General features: G+C 35.2%; 1 protein-coding gene across 4 annotated transcripts in view; it reads right to left on the reverse strand.

The window, feature by feature from the left end:
* Positions 1-9,292: 9,292 nt before the first annotated feature.
* LOC110467334 (stearoyl-CoA desaturase 5-like) overlaps positions 9,293-19,960 on the reverse strand; it is a 34,280-nt gene continuing 23,612 nt past the window's right edge. For all 4 annotated transcript variants that reach the window (XM_021524446.1, XM_021524445.1, XM_021524443.1 and 1 more), the window contains exons 2-5: positions 19,125-19,372; positions 17,194-17,324; positions 15,825-16,030; positions 9,293-12,136 (exon numbers count right to left, since the gene is read on the reverse strand). In XM_021524446.1, the coding sequence (XP_021380121.1) occupies positions 11,704-12,136; positions 15,825-16,030; positions 17,194-17,324; positions 19,125-19,344 (990 nt within the window). In that variant the 5' untranslated portion in view covers positions 19,345-19,372 and the 3' untranslated portion in view covers positions 9,293-11,703. The remainder of the gene's footprint in view (positions 12,137-15,824; positions 16,031-17,193; positions 17,325-19,124; positions 19,373-19,960) is intronic.

Here is a 19,960-nt window from a genome sequence, read left to right on the forward strand (position 1 = left end):
TCACGGTGTGGTGATCACCCTGTCCGTTGAGAGAGGACATTGCATATATGTTAATTGTTATTTCAAAGGTAGGGTCTATTTCATGATAGATAAACCTGTATTTTACCTGTGGTTTTATGTACACATGATGATGTGGCAAACATTGTATAATAGTCGTCCTGGTCGTATCAAAGGAAAATGTTTTCAGATTGTTAAAAATATGTATAGTAATATTAAATCATGTGTACAATACAATGGAAATACGTCAGATTTCTTCCCGTGCCTTATTGGGGTAAGGCAGGGGGGAAATCTTTCACCGTTCCTTTTCTCTTTGTTCCTAAACGATTTAGAAACGTTTTTTAAGTCGCTGGAATGTGTTCCGCTAGAAATGGTGATAGAAAAAATATCTGATGAACTGCATATTTTAATTGAAATTTTTGTCTTGCTATATGCAGACGATACACTTCTTTTTTCGGAAACTCAAGAAGGATTACAAAATGCATTGAATATTTTCAAGAATATTGCGATATATGGAAATTAAAAGTAAATACTGATAAAACTAAAATTATGATATTCTGCAAGCGGAAAAGTAACCAAAATCATGTCATCTTTCTCGGAGACGTAATACTTGAGATTGTTGATTGTTTCACATACTTAGGTATTATATTTAACTATAATGGAAATTTCGCTAAAGCGCGAAAAAACCCTGATTGATCAAGCTCAAAATTCATTATTTGCACTTTACATAATAAATCGGAATCATGCGCTTCCGATGGACATACAAATTAAGCTTTTTGATTCTGTTGTAGAGCCAATATTACTATACGGCTCAGAAGTGTGGGGTTTTGAAAATTTGAAAACGCTAGAGCAGACGCACCTGAAATTCTGTAAGAGAATTTTAAAAATCAGATCTAGCACTCCTACTTTTATGGTATATGGAGAAATCGGTCGGTTCCCAATGGAAATAAATATTAAACTTAGAATGGCACGTTTCTGGAGTAATTTAAACGATACGCGTAATGAAAGTAAACTCAGCAGTATATTGTTGAGATTGGCACCTAATTTACACGACAATGAATCAGATTCTTTTAAATGGATTAATAAAGTTAAAAGTTTTTTGATGAATCTGATTTTTCATACATTTTTGAAAATAAGATATGTATGAATAATATGTTCTTAAAAAAATCACCTTTAACAAAGACTTCGAGATCAATTTATACAAAATTGGTTTTCCGAAGTTCATAATTCGTCGAGAGGAGAATTCTACTCAATGTTCAAGTGTGAATTCGGTTTTGTAAAATATTTGAAAAAATTGTCAGAAAATAATAGACTACCTATTACCAAACTACGTACGTGTAATTTGAAATTTCCCATTGAAACTGGGAGGTGGCAGAATATTCCAAAAGTAGACAGGATATGTAACCTTTGCCTTGAAAATATTGGAAATGAATTTCATTATCTTTTTACTTGTAGTAACGTGAAAGTGAAAAATTTACAAAGAAAATACGTTCCAAATTACTATTGTGCAAATCCAAATAAAAATAAAATGAAAGGTTTTATGTCAATATGTCACGAACAAATTCTGAAAGGATTATCAATTTTCCTAAAGAAATTGATTCCTTTACTTTAAGCTAAAACATAAACATTATACATATACTATTACTTGTTGCTTCTATAGGTCCATAATATTGAAGCACATTATGGGTCTATATCACTGATATGTACAAATCAATTTGTAAAGTAGGCGACTATGTGAGTATTTTGGATACGGAAATGTATGCATATGTGCGCGTGTGTGTATATATGTATCTGGGATGTAGTCATATGTTTGTGAATATATGTGTGTATGCGCGTATATACGTAGGCGTCTTTTTGTTGGTATGCATTGTATGTGTATGGATGTGCACATATATGTATATGCAAAGGTCTGGATATATGCGTGGCTATCTACATATATGTATGCATTGCTGTGTCTAATTACGAAATAGGTCATTTGTACAACATGGTATCATGCATATATATATATATATATATATCAGTATCTTCATATACATGCATGCACCTGTCCATCCTGTCAAAATTTAATATGTTACACATTTTCATGTGTCTGAGTGTTGGAAATAAAATCTGAAATCTGATCACCAGGATTGATTTATTATACCTGTTAAAAAATGTAAATTTCAAAAATTTCAAAGACAATAAAGCATTCACCTTAGCATCACGTTATCAGGTGAATAATAACCAATGTTAGGATAAAAGCCTGGCATGTATATATATATATTTATTACATACTTACTAATAAATACGGGTTTTTTGTATATGCGATACGACCCAATTGCTCTTACCCATATCAGCCCTGGCCGTATCACACCACAAAAGCCGTATCAGCCCCCGCCGTATCACACCCCAAAACCCGTATCAGCCCGCAAAACCCGTATCACACCCCTTTTAGATTTTTTTTCGTTTTTCAATATTTCAAAAGAAAAAAAATATCGTAAGATAGTAGCTTTTATTAGTAAGTATGTAATAAACAGAATAAATCATGACTTTTTCCACACCCCTTTTTGATTTTTTTTTTCGTTTTTCAATATTTCAAAAGAAAATTTTATCATGAGATAGTAGCTTTTATTAGTAAGTATGTAATAAACAGAATAAAACATCACTTTTTCCATATCACACCCAGTATCAACCCTCGACTAATATCAGCCCTTGGGCTGATATTGCAGTCTCGGGTTGTGATATGGAAAAAGACATGTATTATTCTCTATATATCCCTTTTAACATGTGTTGCCCTTGTACATATGCATGCATACAAATTCACAATAAAAGACAAACAGTCAAATCATAATTCATATTCATGACAAAATAAATTAACATTTAATTGCCATAATGCTCGCCTAGACTACATGTACATGAAAGGCATGACACAAACATCAACATTTTAACCAAAAGCCAACATTTTTACCATTGTTTCAGAGAATTTGTAACACTCGCTCCGCTCGGCCATCATAAAATATAAATACTCTATGTTATAAAATATAACCTGGAATAATACCGCAAACTCAGAAAACTATTCTATGCCTTATTCGATCTGTTTGACAATGGCAATAATGTTCGATAAATTCTAGATTTCTACGCTTGGCAGAGCTTGAACAAGTTTAGTATTACATCTTCAGAAAAAAAATCGCCTCGCTCTGCTCGGCAAGGAAATTATAATTGTCACAATCACAGAAATAATGAAGTTCTATATTATTGTTTGGTGTCAGAAAGTAGTATACATGTACAACCGACATGACAATTACATTTTTTGAGCGTCTTTTTCTGAGTTTAAAATTTTGGGCAACAACCAAAATTAATTCCTGGGTCCCCCCTCGTTCAAGTACAATGCTGACTCGGTCCTGCTATTTTTATTGACCGGCAATATATGCTATAGATTATCTCCACTTAGACCGTCTCGCACATATTATCTCCCCTTATACCGTCTCGTACAGTAGTGCGACGCACGTGATAGCATAATATACCATGCAAGTACACTTTTTATTTAAAATATCATAAATTGCCATGGTACATAGAATCAATTTCAAATTTTAATACAGTTTGTAGGAGATGTCAAAATCCAACCATTTTTCCCCATTTGTGTTACATAGAACACATTTGAAAATAAGACGTTTAAAAAATGTTTAGAAAAAATTGAAAGGTATGTTTTCTATTTGTAATTCTTCCTTGCTCAGCAAAATAAGCAAAATCTTATCTAAACTAGAAAAAAATGCTTTATATATTATAATCATTTATTATGTATGCCATGTATGCTTTGCTATTCTATTCTATAATATGGTCTGTTATATATGTAGGTATGCCATGTATACAATGCTAAGCTATGTCATGTATGTATGCATGCTTTGCTATGATATGTATGCATACTATGATTTGCTATGCTATGCAAAGTATGTTTGTATGTGTGTAGGTAGGCTATTATATAAGTCTTTATATGAAATTATGCGTGATCAGCATAAATAAAGCCAGCAAGATATTTGAAAGCAGAGTTGTGGGCCAAGTGATTGTGTATTTTGTTCGTCCAAACGTTATTGCTTTACATACATTGTTATATATTACTTGACTTTTTGTGTAAGATAGAAAATTGTTTACGAGAATTTAAAAAGCATAAAGATGTTTCCTTATATATCTTGACCACGTGTTCCTTCCTCCCCCTCTGGACAGGAACCCATTGAATCATTTGATTTAATAAAATATTTTTAAATGAAAAACAAATCGGACAAAACCCGGACACAACACTGCTCCGTCATCCTCTCGAACACGTTTCTCATCTGAACGTGAACATACTAGACCTCGTAGTACTCCTGGCCGTCCACTGCGACCGGTTGAGGAAATGAGGGCGGGGTATGGGGACAATGAACAGTCCCGCCATTATCCTAGTACTCCTGGGCAACCAGTTGAGGAACGGAGGGCTAACGAGGGTAACCTCGTTCGGGCCCAGTCAGAGCAATCGCGTGTGTCTCCCAGTACTCCTGGGCAACCAGTTGAGGAACGGATGGCTAACGAGGGTAATCTCGTTCGGACCCAGCCCGGGCCCAGCCAGGGCAGTCGCGTGTGCTTCCTAGTACTCCTGGGCAACCAGCTGAGGAACGGAGGGCTAACGAGGGTAACCTCGTTCGGACCCAGTCAGAGCAATCGTTTTGTGTGTAACAGGAGGTCGATTTTCGGATACATTTTGTAATGGCAGGCCAATTGGAAAGATAGTGTATTTTAAACAAATAATAGCATGCATACATATAGAACCATACATAATTAGTACATTACATACATATAATAGCATACAAACATACATATAATAGCATACAAACATACAATACAACAGCACTCATGCAAACATATAACAGCATACATGCATTTAATAACATCATAGATATATATAATAGCATACATACATACATATAACAGTTAACATGCATACATATAACAGCATAAATGGATACATATAATAGCATACATACATATAATATCAAACATATATATAATAGCCTAACTACACACATACTTTGCATAGCATAGCAAATCATAGTATGCATACATATCATAGCAAAGCATGCAAACATACATGACATAGCTTAGCATTGTATACATGGCATACCTACATATATAACAGACCATATTATAGAATAGAATAGCAAAGCATACATGGCATACATAATAAATGATTATAATATATTAAGCATTTTTTCTAGTTTAGATAAGAATTTGCTCATTTTGCTGAGCAAGGAAGAATTACAAATAGAAAACATACCTTTCACTTTGACAATAGTTGGATTGATATAATAATAATTGGGAATGTATTTATGACGTATTTCAGTTACAGCGTCATTCTGACATTGGTACAAATAATGAAATTCGTCACCTTCATCTGTTGTACATAAGGGACACATTCTTTCCTGTCTTGGGACGCCTGTCCATCGGCCTATTTCTATTGGCAGCCTTAAATTGGACATTCAAAATACATAAAATGGGAAGAGCTTCAGCAAATAAGGTTTAAATTTCCATTCGTGGGTTTATGGATAAATTGATCGATTAAATGCCTTCGGGTACTCATGAAGAACTTGATAGATGTGTAGCCAAATTTTGTGGTGATATAAATGACGTAGTTTTACCTAACTGTGACGTTAAAATGGCTAAAGGTACATCACACTATCCCCGTCAACATAAGGTGGAGAAAGAGGACAAGCCGTGGTTTACTGAAGAATGTAAAATGAGATATAATGAGTACAAAAATGCATTGTTTAATTTTAATGTTTCTAAATCCTTTGAGAATCATGCTGTTTTTATAAGTAAAAAACGGGCTTACAAAAAGTTGGAATATAGACTCAAACGACAATATAAACGACAAGAAGGTGATATGGTTGAATTTCTTAGAAAGAACAATCCGAAGAAGTTTTATAAATATTTTTCAAAGCGTAAAAACAGTGTATCCCAACCATAAATTAATATCAATGAATTTTTAGAATATTTTAAAAGTGTTAGTAGTAACACTGGTGATATTGATGCTACTACTCAGGACTTTTATGATGACACAGATTTAACAATATTTGAAGAATTAGATAAACCATTTACAAAAGATGAGGTACATATCGCAATTAGAAATTTGAAAAGAGATAAAAGCTGTAGTGAAGATTTAACTTTGAATGAACTTTTCGTAGATTGTGAAGACATTTTAACCCCTTGTATAAAACGAAGCTTTTCAGACGAATATTTGAATCGGGTCTTTTTCCGGATGTGTGGTCACGTGACTGCATTGTTCCAGTACACAAAAAAGATGATATTAATGATGTTGGTAATTATAGAGGAATTACTCTTGTCAGTTGTATGGGCAAACTTTTTACTGCAGTTTTAAACAGAAGGCTTAAACAGTGGGACAAAGAAAATTCAATTATTACTGATGCCCAGTTTGGTTTTAAAGTTGTTCACTCAACTTTAGATGCTATATTCGTACTTCAGTCATTAATTAATAGATCTCTAAGTAAAAAGAAAAGGTTGTATTGTTGCTTTGTAGATTACAAAAAGGCTTTTGACCTTAATGATAGAGGGAAATTGTGATGTAAACTCATTAAACATGGAGTTCAAGGTAAATTGTTAAAGATTATACAATCCCTGTATGAAAATGTTAAATCCTGTGTTAAATACAACTGTCGTATATCAGAATATTTTTCGAGCTGAATCGGCCTCTTCCAAGGAGCAGTTCTCTCACCAATTGTATACAGTTTATTTGCCAATGACTGTGAAATGAATTTTATCAGAGAAAATTGTCAACCAGTTGAAATTGGTATGATATCCTTATTTTTTTACTTATGAACGCAGACGACACAGTTCTTATTGCAGAAACACCGCATGCTCTACAATCTATGTTAGATGCTTTATGTTTGTAAATACAGATAAAACTAAAATTGTCGTTTTCAGGAAAAGTGGTATTGTAAAACAGGACGAAAGGTGGTTTTATGACAATAACGAAGTAGAAGTTGTTAATGAATTCAATTATCTAGGTATGTTTTTTTAATTTTAACGGAAAATTCAATAAAACTCAGCAACATGCAACAGAAATTACGAATTAGGTAGACTTCCAATGTATATTGTTCGGAAAATGAAAATATTGAAATACTGGGTTGAAGTGAAAGAAACAGACAATAATTGTATAATGAAAGCATGTTATGGACAGAGAACATTAGATAAGGATGATTGGATTATAAATATACAATCAGAATTGAATAAGTTAGGATTAGGGTATTTATGGAATAACTGCTATGAAAGTAAGATTGTGTACAAGTTAATGGAGCACAAATTTTAAGATATACATGTACAAGAAATTTTGTCTAAAATACAGATTCCCCAAAAGGAACATTGTATCAGCATTCAATAGATAATTTTGATCTGCAATACTACCTGAAAAAACCCTATTGATCAGTTGTATAAGAACAGTATTTCATGTATTCGCTTAAGCTCTCACAAGCTCAATATTGAAAGTGGAAGATACACTAATTTAGCTAGGTCCAATATTAATGGAGTTTGTACATTATGTGATACTCATGATATTGAGGATGAGTTTCACTGCATCCTTAAGCGTCCTCCTATTTATGCAGATTTACGGCCGGGTGAGATACCTGAAGCCATATTATTTTAGTCGTCCAAGTGTATTTAAACTTGTTCAATTGCTCAGTGCTAATAATGTAAAAGATTTGTGTAATCTTGGTAAATATATTTTAAGATTTGCTTTTAAGAAGCGCTCTCAGTCATTATAGTATTGCCACATTCTTGTGTGTGTGTGTGTGTGTGTGAGTATGTGTGTATGCTACGATTACATACAATTATCACTCTCCTGTACATCAATAATCTGTTTAACCTGTTAAAATATTGTGTTTTGTATCTTTTAAGTCGTAAGACTTACAGAATATTGGAATGCAAAATTGCGACAATTCCGTACGGCCTTCAGCATTGTGTCCATATCAGCTATAACGATGCGAACGGACAAATATATATCTACTATCAAAGAAACTGTAGCCAGCACCATGGTGTTTGATAAGTAATGTAACAAGAGATTGCCCGGGCCAAACTATGTTTTAAAGCTAACCTATTAACTTGTTTCTCCATTTTCATTTGTGTTGTTTGGTTTCATATTAAAGAGCAAATACGATTAAGAACAAGAGACACAGAGGGCCTGTAACGCTCACCTGGATATCAAAGTAATCATGGCAAAATAATCTCCAAATAAGACCCAAAGGAATGGGCCAGACCCTAATCCTTATATCCTATCTGTATTCGACTTTTCATGCCCAGCAATTTTATGTATGGTTATGGGTTTGGGATCTCAACTGTTTCCAAGGTGTCACTCAGAAACTTTATATGTCCTTAGGGTTGTGGCCAGACCCCAGGATCAATTATAATATCATGACTGCATTAGTCTCTTTATGTCCAGCATTTGTTTATGCAGTTTTGAGGTGGGGATCTCCACTGTTTCAAAGTTATGACCTAGAGGTTAAGTCTGCGAGGGTGGGACAGACCCCGGAGTCAATTCTAATATTATGACTGCATTCATCTCTTTATGCCCAACAATTGTATAGATAGTTTTGGGGTGAGGATCTCAACTGTTTCAAAGTTATGACACAGAGGTTAAGTCTGCGAGGGTGGGACAGACCACGGGGTCAATTCTAAAACAGACTGCATTCGTCTCTTTATGCACAGCATTTGTATATACAGTTTTGGGGTGGGGACTTCAACCGTTCCAAAGTTATGACCCAATGACTATGTCTCCAAGTGTGGGGCCAGACCCCTGGACAATCCTTGTAACATATGTACATTCTTTCTTCATTCTCAGCAATTGTATATATGGTTATAGGGTGGGGATCTCAACCATTTCCAAGCAATAAACTATTTTTGGCCCCACCCTTTAGCCAAGGGGGTCAGGGCCACAACTTGTACAATTTGAATCACTGCCTCCCATGAATGCTTCCAACCAAATATGATTGATATCCAGTGCATAGTTCTAAAGAAGAAGTTATTTATAGTAATATAGTCAAATTACCCTTTTTGGCCCCGCCTCTAAGCCCCATTGGGGTTCAGCCCAACCATTTGTACAATATTTAATCCCCACCACCTAAGGATGCTTCCAGCTAAATTAAGTTAAATTCCAATCAGTGGTTAAGAAGAAGTCGTTTGAAGAAATTGTTGACGAACGCACGACGGACGGACGCCACGTTGTGGCATAAGCTATGAACTTAACAAACTCCGCAAAAAAACAAAACAAAATCTTGCAGTATTTTATATCTTTTATTTAACACATTATAATTTTTATCAACAATCACATTTTCTTTGTATTGAGTATCACAAAATAGTCTACAATACAGACAGCTTGTGCCAGCTTCTCAATCACATCCGGGTATCTCCTGGAGCCGAATGGTTGACACTTTTGAGACAAATACCACATACTTATATATTCCCTATTCTGCATGTAACGACCCTTACTTCAGGTTTTAACAAGACAATAAAGTAGTTAATAATCTCTGTTACGAACAATGAAACTCGATCACTGGTAAGTGCACATTCACAAGCAACGGACCTTTCATATAAAACGGAAAAAACACACACTTTCGGTATCAGAAGCACAGGTTCCCCCTGGGAGAAGCTAGGCCACTTATTTCCCAGAGTTCCTTGCGCGGTTCTATTTACATAAGATATATTCCGTTTTTGCGTATTGCAGAGTTATCTGCTCTTGAGAGCAGGGATTGATTGTTACGTCATTTGTTTGTGCGAGAAAATTACGTCGTTTTCTCAAAAATTGATGACGTCACTCTCACAAACAAATGACGTAACACTCAATACCTGCTCACAAGAGCAGATAACTCTGCAATACGAAAAGACGGAATATATAAACAGATACATTAGAGTTAACTACTCTTTCAGAGAAAAAAATATGGAGAACTTATAATTCCCAATGTTATACAAACAACAACATACAAAAATGGCACATTTTTCTTATCAATCTCATGCATAAGCAAATGTTGATCGATTGTAACAAAAATATACTTATAATAAATAAACCATTCAATTCAATCTTCACTCTGTGCTGGCTGCGAAGTTTTGAAACATTTTCATTTTGATACGACTTTCCTGTCAAAACACAAGGCAATACTTAGCACTAATATAGAATGATAATTTGTTATGTATCTATAAAAACACATGTATTGAATAATAATACAAAGCTTGTTATCCAAGAGTTCCCTTTCCAATCCTTCCATTTACTTCTCTCATTTGTCAAAATGGTCATTTTTTTTATTTGGAATAGTCACTACCTCTCTACGCCGTCACCAGACAAACATAGACACACAAACTCCGACTCATCAACGAAAACGTATAAAGTAACGTTAATCTTTTAGGGGAAAAATGAACGAGGCATGAACAAATCAAACAAATGGCATTTATATCAAGGTTATACCGTAATCTCTTAAAACGCCAAATGTATATCAACATTGATACTAGAAGATACAAGCAGGCATTGGTCTTAAAATAGCAACAACGCATCTTGAAGCATTTTAAGGAAACACTTAGTTTTCACAAACTCATTGAAACATACAACTCATAACAATCAACTGACTTCCCATTGTCAAGCTCCTCACCATCCTCGACCCCAGGTGAAAATCGCACTAACGCATAAAGTTTAACACCTGGGATCGAGGATGATTGTTCACTTTGCGCGCTCATAACTGTAACTTAAGTTAAAACAAATAAGCTATAAGGGCTTGACGGGCTTTAGCCCCTTTTTTGACCAAAATTTGTCCTCATTTGTTTATTCCTTTCTCAATCTAGATCATATTTGGTCATTTCATTTGAATAGAAGTTATGAATCAGATAATCTAAAAAGACTTGGGGTAGGTATAGGTGTTATTAAAAAAGAAATCTACCTAGCATCTATGCGATTGTATCGGTTCTTATTGCTCGTATGTCAGTAACACTAAATTAAACAGCGGCATGTTTTCAAACTATTTTCCCCAAATGTCTTCCGACTAAATACCAGATACAATCTCTTTAGTTTAAAACTCATATTCCTTATATAAATAATATAAATTCACTCTCACTCATCATAAATATGTCCCTATGATTTTGTTTTTCCTTTGACATGTCTATCAATTAAACCTTCTTTTTAACGTAATGCCGCATTTTGAAAAATACATCATTATGCCTCGTCTTCATAACAGTGTATATATGACTGGACTAAGTTGATCACATGACGCGGAAATAACTCGCGCTCGAGTTTCCTCGGTCATATGTCACTCATTCGAGCCTCTCTAATAAGTTAGCAAGAGACACCACACTTGAGTTCCGAGCGACTGAAGCAGACAACATTGGTCCGTAATCCTGGTCGTCTTCACTGTTGTGTTATTTTTCTGATTAGGTATATAAACATTTTCGTTTTCCTTTTGTTGGGGAAACAAGACACTTTATTTCCCCGAGATTATTCATGTTTCGCTCAGGTTCCACTCTCGAGGAATTTAACTAATCCCGGAGAAATAGAGAATCGTATTTCTCTACAACATGGACATTCAAATGTGTAATGATCGAAAAAAGACGGAATGTGCACGCCATTCTGACCAGCAAATGTTACACTAAGACAGCCACTTCAGCTTAAGCATACAGATGTCTGTGACAAAAACAAAACATTGAAAGGTCTTACGACGATTTAATCGATTTCTCCCCAGTCCTTTCCTTCCTCATTTGAATGGTCTTTGGAGAGACGGTTTTTCGGTCTGAAGCTAGTCCCAAAAACGCCATAACATCTATGAACATCGTGGTGACATTCAAACGAACACCAAACTCACTTGCGGCGTAGTCATGTGGAAATACATGATGATAATTGTGAAAGCCCTCTCCGACCGCACCTAGAGCCACGCCCAGGTTGTTGGAGGGATTGATTGTCTTATCGTAGGGTTTGTTTCCCCATATATGGGCAGCACTGTTCACTAGCCACGTAGCGTTCAGTACCAAAGTGTAACGTAGAATGGAAGCTAGGTAGAACGAATTCCACAAAGTCTCTCCCCAGAAATACCACGGTACCACAGTCGGCAAAATGAAACACATCAACAGCACAGACGTCTTGTAAAACCTGGCAAATGAGAAGAAAATGAGAAAGATGTCATTCATACCACACAAAAGCAAGGAAAAGCTCGAATAATGAACATATGATACTTAAGTACACACATGTCAAGCTAAGGTTAACGAAACAAGCTCCCGAAAAGATGGTAAAGTCACTCTTTTTCTCAAACCCCTGATCACTTATGTTTAAAGACTCCCATAATCATTGGAATTCAAATGTATCGATCTGCTACTTTAGCGACACAGCGACGTAAAACGAAGTCAATAATAATTAAGGCATCGATGAAGTGGTCTTCATAAAATAGTTCACCAGGATTAAAACACATCGATTTTTCTTTAGCAAGCCAAATGAATGTTACAAAAGGACATGCTATAATGTACATTGACTTCTTTCATTATCTGTGGAGAGGCATACCGGTCTCATATCAAAACAGATGTGATCATGCAAAACGTCTTAAACCATTAAAATAAAAAAATCCGGTAATATATCTTAGCAGACTGCGAATACGAAAATGAAGGCTAAGCAATTTAGAATGATAAAAGAACTTTCGATATGGGTTATTTCATAATATTCTGTGGTGTTGACATGTAATAATAAATGATAATGATAGGCTTTATTTAGTATCGGCAGTCCATCGAACCAAAGGCTCTTCTACTGTCATAAGACCGCTTCAAAATGTATGGTGTTCAAAGGTATGGAAAAATCACAAGAAATACGAAGAAAGAAGAAGCACATATTTGATTTGGCATGTTGATTCAGAAACTCAAACAAAGATAACATTTCTTCTGCGTCCTATACATATTTCATCAATTTATTTACTCAACAGTGGTGTGTACATGTAGGATAAGGTCAAAAGAACTCAAAACCAATGTCATTAGCTTTTCGAAACTTATTTAGAAATACGGGATAAGTATTCTTTTATACAACACTTAATTTCACGAAAAGGATACTCTACATAAAAAGTATATTTTACTTGTAATGATCAAGGTCACAAAGCCATAGGTTTTAAACTATATGCCGGTAAAATAAATTAGCAAAGATCCCCCCTGATATTTTAGTGGTTTCACGTAGCCACTACCATCTAGGGTTGAAACCAGAGAAAAAAAAACTGCTCCGCATGACCTAGGGATAAGATAAACTCCACGTTTACATATGTTGTTGATAAGGATGCACCTGTATTTTAAATTTAAAAGGATTATTCAGAAATTGTGTCAAGTCCTATGCAAAGTTTTTAACTTCATTGCAGCATGAACTTAATGTTAAATATTTTTATTTTTTATTTTACCTTTTTAAAAATTATACTTATAACATGTTAGATTTACTGGTAACCATAACAGACAGATTTAAGAGTGATTCAGATCATAACAGATTATATGTAAATAGTATACAGCAATGCATAACCCACCTGTTTGTACATGTCTACAATGTCACTGAATAGCATTTATAACTCTCCTGTTTGGTATAATAATTAAACATACGGTCACACTTTTATGTTTTTGCGAGTATATATGTTTACGTCAATTAAAAACATCACTATAGGGGAATTGTAAAGCTTTAGATAAACAAAAATGAAAGAAAAATATCAAGGCCGATTTTTTAAAAACTTTTTAAAAACATTTGTAATGACTTTACTCGGTATAGTATCGGCGTGTATGGGAAACTATGCCTTAACTGTCCTTGGTCTTTTGTGTAAGATGTAGCTGAACTAGGGTTTAAAAAAACCCAAAACACTTCTAACAATCTCACCTTATTTGTATAGTGGCTGTGTACACATGTGAAGAATTTACAAGTATCCCGCACGTGTGACACAACACTTTAACAAAAACAGACACCATGCAGTCTAGACACATCGCCTTAACCGTTACACGTACATTTCCACTTGGGAAATATTACCCTATGTTCGATAGATAACATTAATCACTAAGGTTTTAATGTTTTGTAAAATGAGGTTGGCTGTGACCTTGTAGGTGGAAGTTATTCCGGCACAGTTAACACGAACTTCTTGTTTATGCTCAACCTTTCTACACAGTTGTGAGGTATTTTATATTATATCATATGTAAGCACGTTTGCCCTTAGTTTGAACTTTCTTTTATTTCAGTTCAAGCATGTTATTACAACGAACAGAGAAGACAAAGGGAACTAGGAACAAGTGTCACATACACTTATGTAAACCTATCACCAGGTATACTAAACAGCAACTAATATATTCAGTACGTGATAACACCATTCATACACACATCACACGCATATATATATATATATATATGCCAATAATTAATGGTTATAACGTTTGCCCTTACCCTGTATTTCTAAATTAAAAACTAAATATATGGGTTTAATTCTTTTGACATTAACCAACACTGATGATATGGGTATATGATGTAAAAAAATAAAATGTTTTTTTTTTTTCGTTGTGTTTCCAGTAATGATTCCATATCTTTGAACACCATATATTTTGAAGCGGCCTTATGACAGAAGACCCTTTGGCTCGATGGACTGCCGATACAAAATAAAACCTACCAACTTTTCTTTATATGCATTATAGAATTAGGGAAATCTAATCAAACAATCCAATTGTATAAAAGTTTTATTTTCATGACAGTTAAGATCTTCAAGTAACATTTCCCCCTAAATCACATAAAAAGGCTCATTTCTGCAAAACAAAAATTGGTCTCTGAAAGACTACGTGAAGTGAAATGAATGACTAATACATGACGGGAATACTGCCTCGTGTTTTGCAATTTGCATTAATAATATTTTTAATGCATCTTCATGCTGGCTGAAGCGACTATCTGTATTGTGAACGGTAGAAATGATGAAGTTAGTCTCAATTGAAAATTTTCCTATCAATTTCGTAACCGATGATACAAAACATTAATTTAGCAATAAAAAATCTGATCATGCTAACAATAAACGTGTTTTTGTTTATATTACCATGTGTTGACAAAAAAATCATCGATATGACAGCTGTAAATTATTTTTCTGTAAAACATTTGAAATATAATGTAAGTTTAGTGTTGAGGTTGAAAATGTCAAAATTTAGTCTATTTAATAATGGAGATTCAGATTGTTGCTGTCAGTGTCTGATTAACTCGTATTCTTTACTGAAACAAACAAATATGTATCTCTCTCTAAAAGGGCATTTAAACGAAATCAGTTAATATAAAAAAAAAAGCCTTGAATACATTTAAAAATGACGTATATTGACTGTAACTGTCTTTTGAAATACTCCCTGTAGTCGCTATGGTCAAATAAACACCGACTACCAGTAAAATGCATAACACAATACTGCTAATAACATTAGGACAAAAATCAGCTACGTTCTAATTGTAAGTATGCCATATGGTACTCCGCCTGAACTAAGGTGTATTGAAATAATGTTATTTCATCAGAAATACTTTCGTCTATGTTGCTGGTTTGTGTTGGTCATACAATTTTGACGTTAACATTCGTTCCCTTATAAGCGTTCTTTCAGTGATCTCATTCCATGATTTGAAGGTCAAAATTTCCCTTTCAGAATTTGTCCCAGTAATCATTATTGATACATATTCGAAAATCCAGGGGTTAACTCGGAAAACGGAAGTGAGTATAATCCCTGGAATTTCGAGGATGATGCACATATTTCATATCAATATACATGAATTGGCATTTCCCTTTTTATTTCTTTTAAAATTCGTCGGCAGAACATAAACTGACCTTTTTTGAATCATCACAACGGGGTCGTTGTACATATCCTGGAGGCTAATTAGTTTGCCCTTGGCAAGGACTTTCGGGTGTTTTTTGACCATCAGCCAGCCTACATGGGAAAAGAAGAACCCGCGTGTGGCGTTGTGCGGATCGGCATTTGTCTCCGAGTACTTGTGATGGACTCTGTGGTCTCGTACCCAGTCGAAAATGTTGTTCTAAAAAGACAAACAAACAATGATCTGTTAACATATCGACTTGTACTCCAGTTTGCTTACATCCGGGCCAACAAAGGGTGAATAATATAAGTTGAAATAACTTGTTTCATAATTGTTGCAAAATTAATAAAGTTTATGTTTTTGGTGTAAGTATTGAACTTGTATAAATATAATATATATAATTGTAGGTATAAGACCCAAACAGTGTTTTTGATTGTCCTTCAGCGGCGGATCCAGAGACTTTTCTGGAGGGGTTTCCAAATTTCCAGGGATGGGGGTGTTGTTTCCATGTGGGGAAAAAATTGAGGAATATGGTGAAAATTCTCAGGGGGAGAGGTGGTGTTCTTGAAGCCCAAAAAACCAAAACCCTCTGGATCCGCCACTGTCCTTTGCCGTATATTATTATTTCCCAATGAACATTACTTTTGTTGAAATGTTGAAATGTATGATTAATTATTTGATAATTAGTTAAAGGATGAAATTGTAAAATATATTTCATTTAAAGACTTTATACACGGTATATTCAGTTATGAAGCGTTCATTTAGGCAAAGAAGCAGTTTCATTCACAACAATAAAATCACATGTATTATAAGTGGATTTTCCTATGTGATCCGGAATAGGGAATGTATATATAGATACATATCGAATTTGATTGTTTTTCCCTTCTGATTTAGAAGGATTGCTTTACTAGCGAATGAATGACGCACTATAGTACGTTCTGTAGCACACGAAGATTCTCTCCATTACCGACGGTGCAGATAAAACCGACTTTAGAACCGATCAATACGAGTGCACTCCATACACAAATGTCTGTATGTTTACGCTCGTGTTTTCTGTGGTATACCTCTTATTTTAGAAATGCTGCAATGCTTTTTTATTGACGGATGAATGCCAAAAAATAATTCATATTGCATATCCATGTTCCATTTGCTCTTAACACCAGAGCAGAATAACAATTTCGGTCGGAGAAAACAACATCGTGAATGCAGTAATACGACTTTAGCATGGTCTAAAATAGCACCGGCTAATTCGGAATACATCTAGGTTTTTGTTTTATCCATTTGATCAGTATGGATAAACACCGATTCGTTCTATCCATGGAATTTTGATTACTGTAATACCAACTTTGTATTTTATATGAACTAAGGAAGGCATCTTTTACCTGCAGAGCTGCTGACTGAAGGAAGGCCAGGAACACGCGGAGTGGTGTTTTAGCCTTGTAAGCCCGATGTGACCAGAGTCTGTGAGCCCCTGCTGTCACCCCGACGGCAGTGAAGAAGCAGTATACCAGGACTGAAAAAATAAAAAGCATAATCGTGATTAAAATCTTGATAGTTTGCTATGAAGATTAAATATGTTATGATTGTGAATAATTCCGAAAATCTAAGAATATTGTGGAGAAAAAAAGATCCCTATCTATTGTTATTAAAAGCAACCTGATGGCCTGTCCTTGTATCTTTAGCATGAACACTGAAGTAGAGAGTCGCAGTGCTTTTGATAATACTTATTCAATCAATAATATTCAACAACATTTTGGGGAATAATTTCAAAAACTTAAACTTGCCCGTAACCTTCATTTTTTCTTGTATTAATAAAGCAAAAAAATAATGTAAAATATAAAATTACTAGGACACTCAGCCTTAATAACGAGATCAAAGACTGCTAGACCACAATCTGACAACTTATGTTAAAGGACACAGAATGCGAAACGGTAATCCATATATTCTTTCTTATTTAAACAGCTATCGCATCCATGCAATGCCATGTTTATACAGGTATATACATACCACAACCAGCGAAAGGTCCATATGTGACGTTTCGATGACTAGTACAACTTATACTGTCACATTCCAGAGACAAAGCATAAAGGTGACAAAATTACAGATATTACTTGCCATCGAAGCATCACAGAAAAATGTTTCACCGGTTGTGCTGTATGAGCCGTACCTTACAATCTACACCTACCAACCCGAAAAAAACGGTTAAGATACATCTAACTCCATTATTTCGACAAAATGTGTGCAGACCGTCTAACACAACGATTCTATTTAATTACGTTTTTGTATAGGTGTATTAAGTGTGATGAAGTGCGCTAAAACGCTCTCAATTCATTATATAACTAGCACAGTCGTAGTATCCGCTTGCAATATCAGGATTGCGACAAAGTTGAAGTGGATCATCTTTCATAATGATTGTTTCAAATTATTCGTCTGCATATCATGTTTCCTGTGACCGTCTACAAAGTATATTCAGTATAATGTTATATATAGCCTTTCTGATTAAAGCTTATAAGTTTGAACGGGATATATGGAGGGCATTACGTGAGCACGTGATTGTGTGCTGAATTTGTTGTTGCAAATGTTTTCGTTAAAGTGGCCTTTTATGTAGTACTTATAATGCCATCTCACGTGGTTGTCAGTAAATCGATATGCAATCATCTGCACTAAAGACCTTGCAGACAATTGTATTCGCGTCACACACACAGCAGACGAAACATGTATGCACTCGTGGGCAACGCCGTTGTCTCTGTCTCAATCAGGTTTATCGTAATTTGTCGGCCATCATGTGGGTATATTGACAGGTCTGGGAAGGAGACTGTTGTGTTCAAGTCGATGTTTTGCTGATAACAGTACGGAACGAAGAGGGGATCTAGATTGTACAGAGCTTCATACAACATAAACAGTTAATATTTACGCGTGATTTTCATGACTTGTACGATGTTTACTTTGTCACCTCCATCAGATTTGTCTGATGAAGGTGACAAAGTACACATCGAAATGATCACGGAAATGTCTAGCAGCATAAATATTAACTGGTTGTGCTATATGAACCACTATGCAATGCCCACTCACCAACCGGAAGATGTGTTTTAGAAATAGAAGAAAGAGTGCATAGCATATAACTACATCAGTAAACAAGATTTGGCATAGGAAGTGGAGTATTGAAAAGATACTAAAATCACAAAAGCTCATACTGGGCATAACTATCGTTTCACGAAAATACTACTGGCATTCCATATATGATATCGATGCGCCTTCACGGGTATTTGGAAATAGCGTTGGGCAGACCGTATGAGAGAAGTGTTTAACTTACCCCACGCCCATGTTAGTGGAAGTGACCAGGGAATCAACGTTATTGAATACAGAGCAGCAAGATGGAGAACAGAAAATATTCCGACATTTTTCCATACGATTTTCATGGGCGGATCTTCCTCGTTCACTTCTTCCGGTTTAACCACAGCGTCCAGGCCAAGTTGATCTGTGTCTTCTGTGAGCGTGGATGTTGTTTCCGATTCCGGGTTTCTTGGCGCCATCTTTATGATGATTGATTACAGCAAATCACTGTGAATATAAGCAAAAAGGACACCGTAAACCCAAATTCTAATAAAGTAAAACGACAAAACTGGGAGATTATTAATGTTGAAAAAGCCATTGCATCTTACTCAATACAACCGGCCTTTCTAACATAGTAATAGGGTGTCGTCTGCCTACGAACAAAAACCATATATATACATTACTAAAGTTTGCCGTTGGGAATTGATGTAGAATATGTTTTGTTTGTTTCTTTTTCATATTTTGCAATACCATCATCGAATTCCCATGACTTTGCTCATTTATCAAAATGCCTGTCAAAAGTGGGGGTAATCGGGTGGTCGGGTCGCGTAAGTGGATAACGGACTCGCTATCCGCCAAAGCGGCCGGGGTTCGATTTCCCGATCAGACGTGAAAAGCTATGGAATATATAAGTTGGAATAACTTGTTACATACTGTTTGTTAATCAAATGAAGTTTATATTAAAAGCAGGGTTGACCACTCAGTGGTATGTACGTGGGCACTATGGGGTTGTCACCATGTCGGTGAGAAACACTGTATGACAATACAAGATGACACCTCATGTAAAAATTTCAACAGTGCCATTTTATTAAGTAA

This window comes from Mizuhopecten yessoensis, unplaced genomic scaffold (genome assembly GCF_002113885.1).
Source record: "Mizuhopecten yessoensis strain PY_sf001 unplaced genomic scaffold, ASM211388v2 scaffold11171, whole genome shotgun sequence".
Classification (NCBI taxonomy): domain Eukaryota; kingdom Metazoa; phylum Mollusca; class Bivalvia; order Pectinida; family Pectinidae; genus Mizuhopecten; species Mizuhopecten yessoensis.